The sequence below is a fragment of the Mytilus trossulus genome, chromosome 11 (assembly GCF_036588685.1).
Source record: "Mytilus trossulus isolate FHL-02 chromosome 11, PNRI_Mtr1.1.1.hap1, whole genome shotgun sequence".
Classification (NCBI taxonomy): Eukaryota; Metazoa; Mollusca; class Bivalvia; order Mytilida; family Mytilidae; genus Mytilus; species Mytilus trossulus.
The window spans coordinates 23,532,153-23,551,712 of record NC_086383.1 but is presented as its reverse complement, the minus strand read 5'-3'; the positions used below and the strand labels follow the sequence as shown (position 1 = coordinate 23,551,712).

The 19,560-nt window shown below is 31.4% G+C and overlaps 1 protein-coding gene across 20 annotated transcripts in view; it reads left to right on the top strand.

The window, feature by feature from the left end:
• The first annotated feature begins 468 nt into the window (after positions 1-468).
• The window catches only part of LOC134690895 (doublecortin domain-containing protein 2-like), a 113,828-nt gene continuing 94,736 nt past the window's right edge, over positions 469-19,560 (top strand). For 4 of the 20 annotated variants that reach the window (XM_063551041.1, XM_063551045.1, XM_063551043.1 and 1 more), the window contains exon 1: positions 477-1,233. In XM_063551041.1, the coding sequence (XP_063407111.1) occupies positions 908-1,233 (326 nt within the window). In that variant the 5' untranslated portion in view covers positions 477-907. Of the gene's footprint in view, positions 1,234-19,560 lie in introns of all 20 variants that reach the window. The other 16 variants (XM_063551047.1, XM_063551046.1, XM_063551044.1 and 13 more) reach the window with 10 other exon arrangements.

Below are 19,560 nucleotides of genomic sequence, written 5' to 3'. Positions count from 1 at the left end.
TAAAAAAAAGTAAGTACAATACCCGAATCAATTGTTCAGAATGATTTCAAAGACATGATTCTTAAGCAACTTCTTATTAACAATTGATCGCCCTATTCAACACATGCATGTATATAAGTCAGATTTCTTTATGTCAGTTACACCGAATGAAATTTAATCTTTTTGATATCAGTAAAACTTTTGAATATTATCAGCTAGCTAGTTTCAGTCAATGTACATATTGTATATTCGTTTATGATCAAAATTTAATATTATTTTGAATACACCTTTTTTGAATGCATTCAAACGTGCATTTGTTGTATATTCAAAATCAATTTAAAAGAAATAAAGTATGCATTGTTCTCATATCATAACCGCCCTATTGAAAATCATTTCGCGGCGTTTATGAAAATTCAATAGATAGTATTTTCAATCGACAACAGTGTATTGTCAATACACTATACATAGGTAAGGTAGTCTTTGTAGCATATCAACTCTAGCTATCGACGGATATAGGTGGATGATATGCTCTCGTGACCTTTTCAGTATTTTTGGATGACCTCTGATTTGATTGATGTTTTATCTTTTAAATAGGCAGCTCCCTATATCGATTTGAGACGATAAGTAATTTATTTTACATCCGCCGAAGTATACCTTAGATACGGGGTCTGTTTGGACAGACGTGCGTTGTATAATGTTATAAATAACATGCGAAGCTTGACGTTGTCGACTTCAACTGAACGCTTATCAGTGATAATGAAAGTGAATCTGACATAACAACGGAGAGAGATTTGATTATAATTCCGGATTCTTAATTTAAACGTATTGAGAATTTAAAGGGAAAGGATAATACTGCAGTTAGTTTCAGGATATTGTCCTGGTTTTGTGATTTAATTTTGTTCAGATTCATTGCATTTAAGGACTTATAATGAAGAATGGGAACTATGAATCCTCGGATGAGGGGGGAGTAGAGCCTCACTATCAACAAGGATCGACTAGAGGTCTCTATACATATGTATATGTTAATGGGGACGAACATTTTCTACCAAAGAAACTTCTAGTCAATCCTAAACGAGATCGAACATATAATGCATTTTTGGACTACGCTACAAAAGTCTTAAATCCAAGATATGGTGCTGTACGTAACATTTATACCCCTGAAGGACGACATCGTATTCGAGGATTCGAAGACATGACACCTGATGGCAGATATGTGGCCTGTGGCAGAGAGCGATATAAGAGACTAGATAGACCGTACGTATTTTATCTTCTTTATTTTTAATCAATTTGACATGTGATAACAATTCATTTTGTAGCTAATTTCTTCACCCATTTTTGGGGGTTCAATAAACACCTATTTAACACTGATACAGTAATTGGACTTCCTCCAAAGATTTCGTGTATAAGGAATGAATGCCTTTATTGTCTTTTTCGATTAAAGTTAAGATAATTTATAAAAACCACTCAGTGAGATGGACATATCTTCCAAAGGTTCACAAATAAAAATCATTTGCTTTTTTTTCTTTGAATAAGAGGTACAGTTCATGTAAAACTGACGTTTTATCTTAATGTGTTTTTTTAAGTATTTAACTCAAATTTGTCATAGAAAATTCAAAACACATGACGTGTTCTGTCAAACCTTTTTTGCCAACATCCTAGTCGGGGACATAATCATGACACGTTGAGCAAAAATTATATAACCAAAGACGCATCTCTTGCAATGTATTTTGATGCTAACTGGTACCAACCAAAGACACATCTCTTGCAATGTATTTTGATGCTAACTGGTACCAAACATATCAGTCTCCAACATTAAAATAACATGAAAGGGGGTCTTATTATAATATACTGTACACCGCTACGATACAGTTAACTGGGTTCCACTTGTGTAATTCTTCTGCTGCAATGCACATTTTTAAATGAAACCAGATAATAGTAAAATTCATGCACGATAGTTACTTTCATATAGTAACTATATTTAACTAAACATATTTCATTCTAATGTTTGATCTAAAGTAGATCTTTAAAATTATTATCAATAAGATTTTATATGAACGATAAACTACAAAATATACTATGGTACCTTTATCACTCTATTATTCTTTAGAATTGTACACATATATATATATTCATTCTACACATTATGACATTCATTGACTTTATACGTATATATTATTGATATATTGAAGTCAAGTTTAAAACACAAGACAAATCAGTAACAATAAGAACTGTAATGTTATACCTATATAAATCAATGTAATGGATAATATATCGACATATTCTCATCTGAGGAGGGGGTCACACAAGGGTTAATAACTGACCAATGTAGATTGTAATACATGGACATATTCTTATTTGAAGATGGGTTACACAACAGGTTTTTTTTTTATGTCAAAATAGTTTTCAATACATATGCATGTTAACAACTTAACCTTTACAAAACACATCACAGTGTTTGTATAGGGCTCTTGTTTGTGCCTCAAAGAAGGATATTCATATGTTTGTTTTGGTACTGTTGTCAATGAATCATCCATACACCCATATATACTCCAGGTATAAAGTTTCGAAAATCAAAGATTTCTTGAAAAGGAAACCCAAAGCAAACATTTCTGTTTTGAAAAGCACAAGTCATTGTTTTACTAACAAAACAAATATAGAAAAGTGTATTAAACCGTGTCAATATTTGGTACCAGGGAGTGAAAATAAAAAAATATATACAAATAGTCAAAACAGCAAAACGTCTCCAACTCTACGCATATGTGATCAAGACTTATTTGTGTAAAACGTAAATTGTTAAGAAGAAAATAATTGAGTAGATGGAAAATAACAAATGTGTATCTGAAAGACAATGTATAATTTGTGAGAAACCCTAATGTAAATAGACGAATTGGGGTTAAATTTAATATGTATCAGTCCCTTTCAATTTTCCTTTAATCTCAGGATTTGCAGAAATTTTGGATTTGTGCGTTTATATGTTTTATTTATTTGTAATTTTGTTTGAAAAATGATAATTCAAAAAAAATATGCATGAAGCTAATAAACGATAAAAGGACAAGCACAGAGGAAATACCAAAGTGCCATTTGAAAGCCCAATCACTAAGGTAAAGACACGTGTTGCCATAGAACAGTCTATTAAAAACTAAAGATAAGTATCCCTAAAACAAACAACAACCCAGTAGCGATAAAGATAAGCAGTTTCCTGCTTCATCAATAACATCCGTAGTGTTGTTTAGAGCAAGTAAAACATCTGTGACAAGTAGCGTCTAGTGACTTCACAACAATCGTGATGTAGCTACGACAAACGGAATCTATGCAGTGTACGTGGTCAACACGTACTTTTGAAAATAACCCTTCTGATGACATAGTAACAAGGAAATAAGCAAAGAGGCAAAATGAGTTTTTTCTTTCATTTCTAACTAATTCCCTCTTGTTTCAACTTTAAATTGTTTGCTTTTTATTAGTTGACAATTTAATATGCACGTTCTATACAAAACATGTAGTTTTTTCAACATTCTTTTTTTTGTTCTAAAAATCGATGTTTACAGAACACTTTGTTCCTTACATAAAAGGGGTACATTGTTTACAATATGAATAACACGTTTATATAGAAAGTATCATTACATTTGTTAATCTTAACTATCTACAGACTGTTTGATCTATGTCCAATCTTTAAATTATAATCCAGAATGTACACATTCTACAATGCCAATGTTATCTTTCTTAAGTTTGTGTACTCGTTTTTGCAATTTTATTACTTTAAAACGGCATAGTTAAAGAGATTTGTTCGTGTTTGCTTTGCACTTTAATAAACAGGGTTTTTTGTGCTTTAATTTAATATTTTGTATCGATTTTTCATCAAAAAACTAGATTGAAAATGATTTGAAACATAATTTAATCGTTTTTTTGCATGAAAAAAAGTAATAAATGAGGTTTTTACCAAATGAGACTGAAAACCTATTTTACTGCACATTTTCTGTCAAACAACGTATAAAAAGGAAAACATTTTAAAAAAATACAATATATTTATGTGCAATCGTTTAAATCAGAAAACCTCATATTTCAATCGTTTCTATTAAAATGTACCTAGTTGTGTGGCCGAATTTGATTCATTTTTTTCTGTAGTGTCGGGTGGGTATGTAGAGGTTGTTGTTGCACCTTCGTTTGGTGTGTTTGGGCTTTTAGTTGTGTCGTTTGGTTGCGGACTTTTCGTTTTGAACTCTCCTCGGAGTTCGGCATTTTTGTTATTTTACTTGTCAACAGTTTTACCCCTGTCCTTCACCACCACTATTACCAATGTTATTTCGACTGATCGGGCGGAGCTAGGTTTTAATTTGCATAAGGACAGTCTATTTGAGGATGTATGTGATAAGGATGATTGCCGTTATAATTATTACTGATTTCTAATCACCTATCAGTGTCATGAAAAGAATTTACAAAAGAATTACTGGACACTTCATTGATGAGTTTATCCTAATACACCTATCTAAAGATGGACTGATTTATTATGAGCTACCCGGTTAAACTCCGCCCAGTCAAGTGAAATAAATTAAGTAATACCCTTATCAGATGCATCTTCTGCAACTGTTTGTTTACTCTGCTGTATGTCATCCTCTTTTATACAAAGTTTTAACCATGCAGTCTTTACATTCCCGTTTGAATGGTTTTACACTAGTAATTTTGGGGCCCTTTATAGCTTGTTGTTCTGTGTGTGAGCCAAGGCTCCGTGTTGAAGACCGTACTTTAACCTATAATGGTTTACTTTTTGAATTGTTATTTGGATGGAGAGTTGTCTCATTGGCACTCACACCACATCTTCCTATATCTATTTATTATGTTTTCAATAATTCCATTTTTTTTTGTAACGTCTTCGATATGTCGGTTACATTATCTCTGTACGCCTGTTACCTAGATATCATCATGTATCCCCGTCTCACCCAAAACCAAATCTTCTATGGATACACATGGACAACAGACGAACTTGAAATTGCTAAAGAATATGTCTGGTTATGAAGTAAATCCACAAACCTACTGAACTCCGAGATATAGTCAAAACGGAAAGTCCCTAGTCAAACAGCAAAATCAAAAACGCAAACACATCAAACGAATGGATAATAACTGTCATTTTCCTGACTTGGTACAGGCATTTTTTTGTATAAAAAAATGGTTAGTTGGATAGCTAGCTTAACGTCTAAATTGTATGACAGTGGCATCAAATTCGATTATATTGACAACAATGTGTGAACAAAGCAAACAGACATATTATGTAAAAACAGTGTCAAAAAAAGAAAAAAAAACATCAGTCAACATTGTGTCAAAATAGATATTAATAAATTTTCGTACATATAAATTTGAGTTTAGGGAACGTCATATTAATTTTGGGGTTTTCGTCACCCCTCAAAAATTTTGGAATTTATGCTCTGCCATGCCGATCTTTTTTTTTAACCCCGTATTTTATCTGTCCAAGTGAAAAGTTCGTCATCGGTGACACAGTGTGTTTCCACTACAATACACGTCTAAGGCTGATACGAATACATATTTATTGACACTATCAGTCCAAATGGACAGGAATTTGTTTATATAATAGAAAATTACCTCAATTATTTTGACTCATTCAACAGAGTTATCTTCGGATTTTCTTGTTTTATCATTGAAAAGCTCGGACTAAGATAGGAATTAACCTGTAATCATAAAAGGTATCAACTCTACTTTACTTCACCATAAAAACCTCTTTATTTCCGCTGTTTCGTATCTATAGTATGATTCTTCAATTCATCGAATTTATCATGTATAGGAGATAATAATATGTTAAGAGTTGTGACGCTGCATGATCTTGTTATCTGAAAGTCTAATAGTAAAGCTGACTGTGCAACTCTACTTTACTTCACAATAAAAACCTCTTTATTTCTGCTGTTTCATATCTAAAAGTATGATTCATATAGAAGTTATCATATAGGAAATAACACTTGGTGAAGAGTTGTGACGGAAGGACATAGGAAAATCCGCGACAGAATCTGATCATCCGAAAATCAAATGATAAAGCTGATTGTGCTACGTGTTAATCAAAGTATTGACCCAGTCATCACGCTTAACGTCAAGTCCTACGGCTTTCTGGCTTGTAATTTTTTTCTCTACAAACAAACAGAATCAAACTAACATTTTCAAAAAAAATCAGTTTCGGGTTTGTGGACTCAAAAGGTAATCATGAAGGCTGTTGCCCTTGTTAAGGATGTTTGCTCCTTTATTTTTTGAATTTTTGTCAGATTTTCAGAATCCTCTGGTTTTATCCATGTATTATCATTAACAAAAATTGCCCACTAACCCCTACTTTTCTTTTCATATTTTTATTACATATTTTTTAAAAAGCCATATTTCCAAATCTTATGAAATCCTTGTTATCTTTTAATAGTTTTTTAAACTAAAAATTGCCAATGTTAAGTGAAAGAAAAATCTAGAGAGAATTGTTTCCCGCCAAATTTTCAATGGTTCATATCTTGAAAACAAGTTCCTGGACCCTCCATTTTTTTCTGCTTTTTTAGTTTGTTTATTTATATACTATCAATTTATAGCAGTCTTTTAAAAAGCTTGTTATTTTTAAACAGAGTAGCAAACATCCTTAAGTCAGAAAGTTTCTGCAACCTCACACAGTTGTTCTGATGATTATAACCTCATTAGGGTTAAAGTTAATGTATATTTCTAACGACTAGGTGAAAATATTACATGATGGTTTTATGAAAATTTATTTTTGATATTTTTTTTCTTTCTATTCAATATCATCATTAAGCGATTTTTAATGTTTTTGCTTTGTGTAGTGTTCTGAACGTGTTTAAACACAAATATCAAATATTCACCTCCTTCTAAAAACTATAATGTATCAATGAAGATACGTATAAAGGTAGACATAGAAAAAAAATAATGGGATAAAAAATAAAGAGTAAAGAAAAATGGAAATGAAAACTACTGAGTGATAAATAGCACAGAGAGGGATTTTCTCGCTACGTTGAAGACAATTCTTGGCCTTTAGATATGTTCAACACTATGGTTAAGTTGGTGTCTCTTGAACGCATTCCTCGTTGTCTTTCTCTATTACTAACAGTTATGTTATATAATACAGAAATGAAGACACCCATCTAGGCCCCATTTTATACCAAACAGACTTGTTACATGATGTTATGTTCTACTTTATTATTCGTCGTTCAATGAAATATTTACTCATATAGAAAACATTTCTCTGCCTCATCAATCTTCTTATGCACTTTCATTTAAATTGGAAAACATATCAGGGGGTCGCGAGGGGTTTACAAAACGGGGGAATACTGGGCAAAGAGTACAGAAAAATCGGCCACAAAAATGGAAAATAGACAAAAAAAGTGAGAATAGAACGTAATAGGGTGCTGAATTATTACTTATGGAGAAAGAATAGCGAGTAATGGCCCACCGCAGCTCGTCCCTCATATCAATTCAGTTACCTTACTTGAGATTTATGAATTATTTAAATGCATATTTAAATGACTGATGGCTTATGGAATACTTTAATTTAATGTTGACAGTCGATACAATATAGTCACATTAATATTTAACTGCAGTTAATGACTGACGGTTAATCTATGTTTTCTTAACATCCAGCGGCAAAAATTTCATTTGACGAACAAATAATTTAGAGTATATTTTATATTCAAATTAGGAGAGAAGATAGTACAAGTACATATAATACAAAAATGATAATATTTGCTATTAGTGGCAACTTGACAACTACTCATGGCGTAGATATAAGGAACTTTATGTCAGCATCAACAATGAGCAAACCCAATAGAAAGTATGCAATGCCCCTACATGACAAAATGTTAAACAATTAAATCGAGACAATTTTTAATGAATGAATGAATGAATGAATGAATAAATCTTAATTGCAAAGCATAGACATGCTTTGGCAAAATTAACAACATATATTACATAATATAAAACATAATAGACAACAGAGAACAATTATAGTATGATACAATGACATATAAATTAAGTAATGAGACTATAGAAGATCGAATATTCCATGCAGCTTTTACATAATTACATAATTTGATCGTAAGAGACTTACTAGAAGCTTGTAGTAAATTTAATAGTTTAATATTATTAGGCCAATGACAATATTACTTTGGTAAAATTTGTGTTCGTACAGATCTATAAGATGGACAAACAAGAACAAAATGGTATTCATCTTCAATAACACACATTTTACAACATTCACATAAACAATTTTCTCTAGGAATATTATTATAACGGCCAACTTCAATATTTAACTTTAACGTTCCACTACATAACTTTGTTAACAGATTAACATTATTGCTATAAGACAGATATTTTTCAATATAAAAAGTTAATGTAGACTAGAATAAACAAATAACAAAACTGACAGTCAGCAACCCTTGCCAACGAATGTATTACAAAATAAAAAAAGGCGAAAAGCAGTTATAACCCAAAAAATGAATTATGCATCAAGCAATATTAAGAACCAACTTCCGACCAAAAACTGAAGAAAAAGACCAGCTATAGCGAACAACACATAAAAATCCAAAAAGCAAGGGCTGATATGCAAAAACCACTTAAGTTGAGATTTGAGTAGACCGTTTTTTCTTCATGCCCTATGACAAATAAGTACTACGATTTGATATCTTAACTTAAGTGGTTTTATGCGTATTAGCCACGAAATAGAACATTTATAGTTCATAACGGAAGTCAACTTAAGTGCTGCTGCTATTCAATGCAATTCAAATATTTTAAGTCAATATTTGAGAACAGGAAGTCAATTTATTAATGAAGTCAGTCTAGGCAAGATCTCAAAAATATTTTTCAAATATATATTTATTGAGCCCATCGTCTGACAATTTTCGTAAATTTAAACTTTATTATTGCATTTTAACTGTTTCAGTATAAGCTATTGCACGTGCTATAACAAATGTTCTCCAAAGTAATTAAATTTACATTTGTATTTAGACTGTTAGCCCCCCCCCCCCCTCCAACCACCTTTTACAATTACTTTTTTTTCTAGATTGTTGAAATCATCTGTTTTCTTCAAACAAAGCTACAGTTGGCTACGGTAATATAAGCTGACTGGGTTTCGCAACATATTTTGCACGCGTTATAGAAGGCTTTTGGAACAACAATAACAATAATATTTGTGTTCCGAATTGATCTTAAAACAATTTTTTTTTGCAACCGTATACAGCCGATTTTTTTCTACTTTTCCGATTGATTATCATTGCAATATATAATTGATTTTACAATCGTGCACATCCGATTTTGATCAAGGTAGTATTCAACATATCCCCTCCTAAACCCAAACACCTTCCCAACACCCGATAGCAGTTAAAGGGGAGTCTGGAGGAAAAAAGTATATTGATGACTACGTGTTACTATGTTGTCTTCAAGTGAGGTAAGAATGGTTTATGCTGGTTATAATAACTAATACTGTCAGAAAAAAACTCTTGAAAAACAATAGATTGTATCGATGCATCCTACACTTTATCACATCAAAGCGAAAAAATAAGTAAACTCTTACATAATTTTATTGAATGAGATAAAAGTTAATCTTTGTTTAAGCTGAGTGCTCAGTAATTTGAACCCGTAAGCATTTGTTGCTATACTATTTTGTGTGTCGAAAATATTTGTACCCAATTTTGCAATATTCAAGGGTACAAATGCGTTTTATCTTTGTCACAACAAGGCTTTGTGATGTCAACTTTTGACATAGAGAACTATAGTCAGAAATACGTCACGAAGCTTAAAAAATACAAACAAACTTCAGGAGAATAAAATTACATAACAAACTTGTTCATCAGTATTTTCTCGTTTTTTCGTTTTTTTATATAGATTAGACCGTTATATTTCCTGTTTGAATGATTTTACACTTGTCATTGTTTTGGGACCCTTTATAGCTAGCTGTTCGGTGTGAGCCAAGGCTCCATGTTAAAGGCCGTACATTGACTTTTTATGATTGTCATTTTACAAATGGTGACTTGGATAAAAAGTTGTTGTCTCATTGGCACTCATATAACATTTTCTTATATCTATCGATATATATTTTAATGTGTAAAACTACCATTTTCACAAGTCATGGCTGCGTACTTTTACTTTATACGCGCCGTTAAACGATCGCATCACATTTAGTTTAACGCAAGTTTAGCTGTCGTTATGGAGAAGTGCTGGGGATGATATTATTATCAGATGTCAGTTAACCCTTTAGATCTAAATGATTGATAAATTTTTATTTCCTTATTGTTTTTGTCTAAAGAATAGGGTTATTAAAACAGAACGTCAGTGTCGATGGTGATCACGATTAATTTCTATTTATTCTTCCTAAATAATTAATATTTGAGTTTTTTAACAAACGGGCCTCGGTGGCCGAGCGGTGAAAGTAGTTGAACTACTGTATCACTAGCCTCAAGACGAGTTCGATTCGGAAAAGGTGCAATCGACTCCAATCTAAATTGACCAAAATTGTCAGTTTCCCTACCGAAGAGCAGTGGTTCTCTCCGGACACTCCGACTTCCTCCGAAAATTTAAAATTGACCACAACAGTGTTGGAAGGTGGATGAAACACAAACTAATCGATCGAGCAATCATAACAAACGAGAGAATGACGACAGAATTCTGTCTCGTCTTTTATCGTCATAACAAAAATAATAATATTCCTGAGTTATCATGTAAATGAAATACTGACGTAAATTAATGTTCGTGCTTTTTTAGCCTTATTAAATGCTCTGAATATTTCTATCAATGTCAACGGCATATTGCACTTGTTAATAAAATATTGAAAACGAGTATAGCTTTCAGATGTGTTTATGAAGTGTAAATTTCAGATCTTATGTAAACATGAGAAAGCTTTCAGGTCGATTAGTTTGGATTATTTATGACATTTTTTCCCTGATAAAACCTTGGTGAATAAGAATTTCTTTATTGACATGTATAATGCACTATGTATATTACATAGATTTTAAATATCAATGGAAAACGCGAGTTTGAGAATCGGCATATTTTCAATTTCATATGTACATACAAGTGTGGACACAGATCAGTGTGGATAGTAATAGTCTTAAAAGATTAGTGTTGTTTTTTCATATACTGTATGCATTGGCTGAGTTTCCCTCGTAGATCACTGTGTTCCATAGTGACGGCCATCTTCGGGTTTTTTTTTAAATGAGTAGCAAGAGATCAACTTTAATACTTTTTTTTAACATATTGTGTATATTACTTGATCAGCTCGTGATTAGAAAAATCATCACAGAAACTCGCCTCTAATCTTACTTATATATCCTTTCTTAATAAGAAAAATTTAAAACATCTTTTAAAAATATCATTATAAATAAAGTTATCAATCTTATTGACCTGTACAAGAATTGTCATGTTATGTTTACCTGGGAATGTGTTTTTAATTAGTATCAATAAATCGACAAAAATACTTTATAATATATTATCAAATATTTAAAGTACATGTTTTTTAAATAAAAATACCATAAATAGACATAAAAGGTGAGTTTGAATATAGCATTTTGGACAGTATTGTATTCCAAATTACACCCTTAAAGATGAAGGCGCAATGGAGATGTTAAGAGTGAACTGATAGATTAACAAGATGATTTGAATGGACACTATTTCGTTATAGCAGGAATATGATACATTTAGGTATCAATTACTGTTACTGAAATATTCGGTACTATTTTATAAAAGGATAGTTGTACCATGGAAGTATATAAGTCAATGGTTGTACTGATATGGGAGATAATCTTGTATTTATGGTATACTGCACTAGACAATATTCCTCAACTGCTAAGTGTTATAATGTTCGTTTATTTGTGTCTGCAAATAATTATTTCCAGTCTGGTCCATTTTCGGTAATATCTCTTTGACGTGGTTTGGGTCTTATAAATCTCGTCATTATGTTCAATTTTTGCAGTATTTGTTGTCTTTACTTTTTTTGCTTATATGCCAGTTTGTTTTTCTTTCTTGACATATTTGTTTGTTTTTTTAAGTGATTTAGATTATTTCGTAAGGCGGACTACTGTACCTCTACTTTTTAGACATTTTTACCCATCATGTCTGTTCGTTTTGTTCACCAATTGTTGTCAATAGTGGAGTTCAGTATTTTTATTCTGCATTGGACAATATTCCTCAACTTCATTGCAATATCCACTTAGTATACAACTCAAAAGAAATATAAATTAAATTAAAAAAATGACCTTCAAATTGAAATTTCCTCTTACCAAAATAGAAGTTGAATAGTAAACATCGTGTTTTTTTTTCCAAATATGTATATAATGCCTTTAATTGTTATTGAACAAAAGGTTCACGATTTCTGATATTATCATTTAAATTACAATGGTGAAACATTTAAATTAAATTGAATACATAGATGACATGGAGTTAATCAAAAAACTTTTGACCTCAGCAATTAAATCGATAAGTAAAACAACGTTGATAAATAAACTTGATTGCCCTAGATTGATTTAGATTGCTTTAATTAACATACTAACTCCGCTCAGTACTGAATACTGTAGAAATTAGAAAAGGATCATTTCAAATTGGAAAAATAAATGTAAAACTTATGAGCTTTTAACCAAACGAATTAAAGAATCGTAAGAAAAAGTATTGGTCTTCGTTTGTGTAAGGCTATGTACACAAATGTATCAAATTCGTTAAATCAAAATTTCTGATTTATACGTCTAATGAACTGAATATGTACACACATTTGTGGTAATTAAGAAAACAGTTAAATCTTTCGTCAGATGAACATGAAAATTGAGGCCAAAATCGGTCCTTACCGGACCTACTCCTTTAATGAATTGTAACTTGTTAAATTGTATATCAACATCGTTTCAAGTCCCTCAGTCAAAGTTGACTTGATGTGGATTAAGCTATTATGGGTCGATCCATTTTGGTCATAAAGCTCTTCGAGTTTTTCAATGCATATACATCCTTAAGCTTGGATTTCAAATATTTGGCTTTGTGTGTTCGTTATGAAGAAATATTCAGAATAAGCCTTCGACGCATACAATTCATAGAGTATAATTTGCGTTAATGAAAGATTATTATTGTTGTCTGTTAACAGCAAATTGATAAAATCCATTTAACTAAGCACTACACATGATTTCTTCAGGCTTTAACTCAGACTTTTAAACACACTGTTGTTGTGTATTTATTTATAATCGTATTACAAAAATAAATTGCATTGCATCATGTGCACTGCTTGAGGTTAAACTGTTCGTACTATATGTTCCGTCGTTCAAGTGGAAAGATCAGCCTTTATCTTTTTTTCTCTAAATCCCATTGTCATATACTTCTAAAATTGTCAATACTTTGAATACAACAGACCAGAAATTGATATCAGTAAATCAAACCATTCGAGCGCACCGATGATTTTTCTTATTTAAACGTCAGATTAGTCCCAGATTATTGCTGTGAGTAACTTGTTTGTTTGACAGAAAACTTTCCTTTTATTTGAATATTAGCCAAATTTTAGAATCAAATGTGACTCGTAGATCAATATACAAGTTACAAATTTATTTATGCTGTGAGTAACTTGTTTGTTTTGACAGAAAACTTTCCATTTATTTGAATATTAGCCAAATTTATTGAATCAAATGTGAGTCTCAGATCAATGTACAAGTTACAAATAAGCACCAATCACTTTATATTATTTCAAATTAAAAGTACATGTATTCTGAAGTAATGAAGCCCCCTTCATGGAAAAATAGTTAACACTGAAGCTGCAATTAAAAACGTAGATAAGCTTTTATAAACATAATCTATTGATTATGGTTTTATCGTATGGTCAAAATTAGTGCATGGTACAATTTCGCGCAATTTCCCATTTTTAAAGCTCTTATGTAATATGCAGTTTGAGTTTCGATTACTATTTGTACATGAAATTAATTACTTGTCAAGGAAGTTCGTCTAAGTTTGATAATATATTGAAATCAATATAAGAGGGTTTAAAGTGGTATTAATTTCTGTAACCTCAATTTATAAGGCAATGTTCTTTATCTTATTTTTGTCATGCATATTATTTTCTAATTATTTATATTTTAGAACCGCTTACATATTTAATTCCTTATTTGCTTTTACCTAAGTTTGTCTATTCTATATTTGTTGGTTTTTTTATTATCTCCCTTTTGTCCATTATCCATTGGTCTGTAAACCACAATTAGAGCCTCATGTTTCTAATTATCTATATTTTAGAACCGTTTTTTGTGGATAGTTGTCTCATTGGCAATCATACCACATCTTCTTTTTTATATTCATATTTAATTCCTTATTTGCTTTTACCCAAGTTTGTCTATTCTATATTTATTGGTCGTTTATTATCTCCCTTTGGTTCGTTATCCTCTTATCTGTAAACCCCATCGAGAGCCTCATATTACATTTAGTAATTATCTCACAAACTATAATCCCTTACACCTGTTCCTTTAGGTAAATTACACCAGTGTACAAGATTAATTTTCCAGGGAGAAAAATTTACGTATAGACTCGTTTATAAAACGCAATTTGCTTCCATAGCAACAAAAGAAAGAAAAAACATGGATTTCCATCCTAGTTAATTAAGATGATTCTGTAGCAAACAGATCCATTATGGCTGAAGGTGAATCTCTCTGATCAGCAAATTCTAAACGAGGCTTATGAACATCCTAAAGGAAGACCCATAACAAGAGCACACTAGATCATTTAAAAATATCTTATTGGGTCTTCAATGCTATTCAACTTTGTACTTGTTTGGCTTTTTAACGTTTTTGATCTGAGCGTCACTGATGAGTCTAATGTAGACGAAACGCGCGTCTGGTATATTAAATTATAATCTTGGTACCTTTGATAACTATTCCCACCTTCTAGATATTTTTCGTAGTGGATCCAGGATCTATAACATGCAGAACCTGGCAGTCAAAATTATAAAAATAAAAATGTACGAAAAACACAATACGGCGCTCCCTTTGATCTGCTCTTTGATTGTTTGAATCAAAACTACCTTATTCTTAACTTAAAATGATATTATTTAACTTTTCTCTGCCGTGACGGCATATGTCTGCCTGTTACGTGTTAATGTATTACATGAATTGATTTTAAAAACTGCTTGTATTTCCGTAATTGCTTTCATGGAATATTTCCAAACTGAATCTGGAGTTACTCTTGGAGAGAGGACTCCGTGAATGGCATCTTTTTGTCATTATCATTTTGATTTGGAGCAATTTTAGTACCATTGTTCTTCAACATTACCTTTCTTGATTTTGATTATCTTACGTTCGTAGTCTTAATTTGATTTTTTTAGTTCATGTATTCATGTAATTAGTATGGCGTTCATTATCAGTGAACTAGTATATATTTGTTTAGGGGCCAGCTGAAGGACGCCTCCGGGTGCGGGAATGTCTCGCTACATTAAAGACCTGTTGGTGAACTTCTGCTGTTGTTATTTCTATGGTCGGGTTGTTGTATCTTTGACACATTCCCCATTTCCATTCTCATTTTTATTGGTAGGACATGTATTCCTATTCACTGACGTTTTGTGATTATATAATTATTTTTCCTCGAGATGCATATTTACCTTTTTTAAACAAAAGAGATCTATTTCAAATCTTCTTCTGAAATATCAATATTTGTCCTTAGATTTTTTTGTTTGATCTGTTTGATTTGGGCTTCTCTTCTATAAACCCCATCCAAACCCTCATTATTCGATTTAAAAATCCTTTGCGATTCCCATCACAGCCGAATTCAATTTAATTAATATTTAGCTACTTCGAACATTTTCTTCCTTGTGGGTCAAATTCTCCTTAATTAATTAAATATGAGAAGAATTTTATTGAAGCCATGACTTTATTTTTGACGTACTTGACATGTTTTCTTGTAATGAATGCAATCTTTGACGTTGGAGGTAAAATAATTACATGTGAAGTCTTTAAAGTTGGAGGTTAAATAATTACAAGAGAATTATTTGACCTTGGAGGTGAAAAATGCATGTGATTATGAGGATGTGTCAGCCATTTGTTTTTCATCTAACAATATTTAACACAAATTTTACGAGCCTAAATATTTCACTAATTTGTTCAAATTACATAATTTTTAAGCCGTTTAGTTTTAGAATTATTTTTCTGTGAAAGCAAAATATAAATATTAAGGCAAGACTTGTGAGTGTAGGAGCTTTTGATTTTGCAATTTGATTTGGGACTTTCTGTTTTTGAATATTCTTCGGAGTTCAGTATTTTTTGTGATTTTCCTTTTTAAGAGTTATTCCCCTTTGCATCATTTCGTCAATTTTTAAACATGTCTCTATCATACAATTTCAAATAACTTTAAAGAGTTATTCCACTTTATTGATATGCAAAGAGATTTAATTCCTTTTTTTGTCATATCGTTCTTCTGTTCCTTATCATCCCTGGCCTTCGCATATTCAACTGTGTGCGTTCCTAATGGAGGTGAATCCATGAAAGCGCTTCTGACGCAGGAAAGTTTTGACGTGTTACTTCCTTTTTTCACTGATACGTGCAAAACGTAAAAAGTTATGCTATGATAGTAGAAACCACATTATAATTAAAATATTTTCTTGTCACCAGTTGGTTTGTTTTTAATGTTACATAATTTGATATGGATTTATTGTCACTGTTTTGTATATTTCAAATCGTTTAATAGGTTATTCAATAATGTTTATGAATGGTACATTTAATTGTCATTGCATCTATTACGGTGATGGTAAGCCTACTTAAAAAACAAAACAGATATGTTTGTCTAAAAAATCTTAACTAAATACAACACATGTCATTATTGTAGTAGCAATTAAATTTTATTGATATGTTTTGTACAGCTATAGATGGATGAACGGAAAATGATTATGCAACTCAATTGATAATTTCTGTGAAAGTTTAATACCTTAAAAAATAACAGATATTACAAAACAAATACTAGTATTGGATAATAGACAATACCGGTCAATACAAAACCTCGTCCAAGACACAAGACTATTTTTTTTGTATACAGGACGAGCATTTCAGCGCCAAGCAGACTCTTCCTAATTATAGACGTACTAACAAAGATAAATAACAGTAAACAGAACATGTCCTAGGTAGTCGAACTTTGCTTAATCGATCTATGACTATTGAAGAGCGGTTTAACCAGTTTCAATCCACCATTTTCTACATTTGAACATGCCTGTACCAAGTCAGGAATATGACATTTGTTGTCCATTCGTTTGATGTGTTTTATCCTTTGATTTTGCCATTTGATTTCCTTTTTGAATTTTCCTCGCAGTTCAGTATTTTTGTGATTTTACTTTTTACTACTATTGCCTTTATTAAGTACAGACATTGTTTTTGTTCCTTGTGTGAAATATAAGATTCTTAAACGAAGATTATTAGATGACGGCTTTTACATAACACACGGGGTTTTTTATAGCGCTGAGTCTGAATAATTTATAAAGATTTTTAAAAAGTTAAGAAAGTTGAAACATTATTTGGTTTATCAGGTCAAGATGGCATTAACTGAATTGGATCTTGTGATGATTGTCAAACATTAAGCAGTTCGAATAAACAAGCCACTTTCTATGTCGGGAGTCATAATACCATTTGATTTTGATTAACATGTATGTTCTTTCTAAACTACAGTTTATTGTGTTCCAAAGTCTGTAATGAAACAGAATTTCAGTTTTCAAATCAATTTTATTAAACAACAGACACACATAATCAAAAATATGTCAGTTCAAAGCCCTCTTAAGTGTAGTAAATATTTGCATAATTTATCAGAGATTATTTGCCATCAGTACCAATCTAATAATGCAAAAAAGGCTATAAAAATTAAAACATTATATTATAACAAAAACCATATGAACCATATTTTTTTTTCTATTTACCAATCCCTTTCAATCTTGATTTATAGTTGAAAGCAACGGAATATGAACAAGTACAATTCAAACTGGCAATGAATTTTGGAAATTGGTATAAAAGGTAATAAAACCAGTAAAATGTTGATCAATGTTCTTTGAATAATTCGTAGGGTCATATTAGACTTTTTTCAAATGTTCTCTACGCCTGTTCTTTGTTTATTTGAATTCTTTTTATTTTGTATTTTATACATGAGAAATTTCCTGCACGGCATTTGTTTTCCATTCGTTTAATGTGTTTGGCCTTAAGGTTTTGCCACTTGATCAGGGACTTTTCGTTCTGTTTTTACATTGCAGTTCGGTATTTTTTTTTCAACTTATTTTCTTTAAGTAGATGATCAATCTTCAAAATCGAAAAGAAACCATGGAGAAAATTAAAATCAGAAAATTGAAATGGAAAACACATACCGATTTGCAATAACGCAAAACAAAAGTCCATAAAACATAACAATAAATAGTGAGCAACACTTACCTCACCAAATTCCGGAAGTAGACAGTGTTTTCTTACAGATGCATGCATTTCTGTTCCACTGCTGTTACAGTAATTATTTTCATTCGAACGTATCATTTCTACTACTTATTCAGATTTGACATTCGATAATTAATGGTGTTTTCAGGCCCGTTTGATGTCTTTACTAACAAAATTTATATGATTGTTTTTTCTCCATTGTATTTAATGAATATTTTTTTCTGCTCATATCTTTGGTGTTGTATGTTTTGCTTTTCAGTTTAAGACGCGAGCGGTGCTGATGAATTTTATGTTTTAAGACGAATCGTTCGCCTTGCGTAACACATTACATGATCAATATGAGTTTGAATGTTTCTCTGTTATCATTCGCCACGCTCTTGTAAACTTGGTTTCTTTTAGAGTTTTTAGACATTTTGGTTATTGTTTCTCAAAAGTTGTATGTGTTTTATTATCCACTGTTACCATCGAGGTAGTTGAAATATTTATTTGGAAATCACACTAAATGTTCTCTAATACATTGTACCAATGTTCTGGTCCTCCTGCTGGTGGATAATGAATACTGGAGAGAATAACCCGATTAATAAACAGGCCGTCTCTATTGGTGTAATTCAAATTATACATTTTGCTTGTAAATGTTACACTTCATAAAGCGGTGTATGTACAAGTGCGTCGGGTAAATCTGGTAGGTTGGAAACATATCATACGGGTTTTTTTCCCTTCCGGTCTACCTCAGGAATTAATTACATTAATGACCGTTGCTGTATTTGGCAAAAAAAATAGGAAATTTGATCTTCAGTGCTTATACTTCGTACTTTATTTGTCCTTTTTAACTTTTTTTAGATTCGAGCGTCGCTGATAAGTCTTTTGTAGACGAAACGCGCGTCTGGCATAATTACAAAATGTAATCCTTGTATCGATGATAAGTTTATTTATTGAATAGATGAAACATCTGAAAGCGTCACTTTGCTAATGAATATCTTACGAGAATTGAAAAGATATTGACAACATCATTAAAAATACAATAACTTTATAGTATATGCAATGTGTTTAGTAAAATAAAATTTTGATGGTGAACTTGTGGAACAACATTTATTAAAAATAGTTCTTTCTGCACTCAATTCGTTTCTCAAATAACAAATAAAGGGATTCTGAATATTGAAACCAAAACATCAATGGCCAATCAGATTTGTGAAGTAATTTTAGCAAA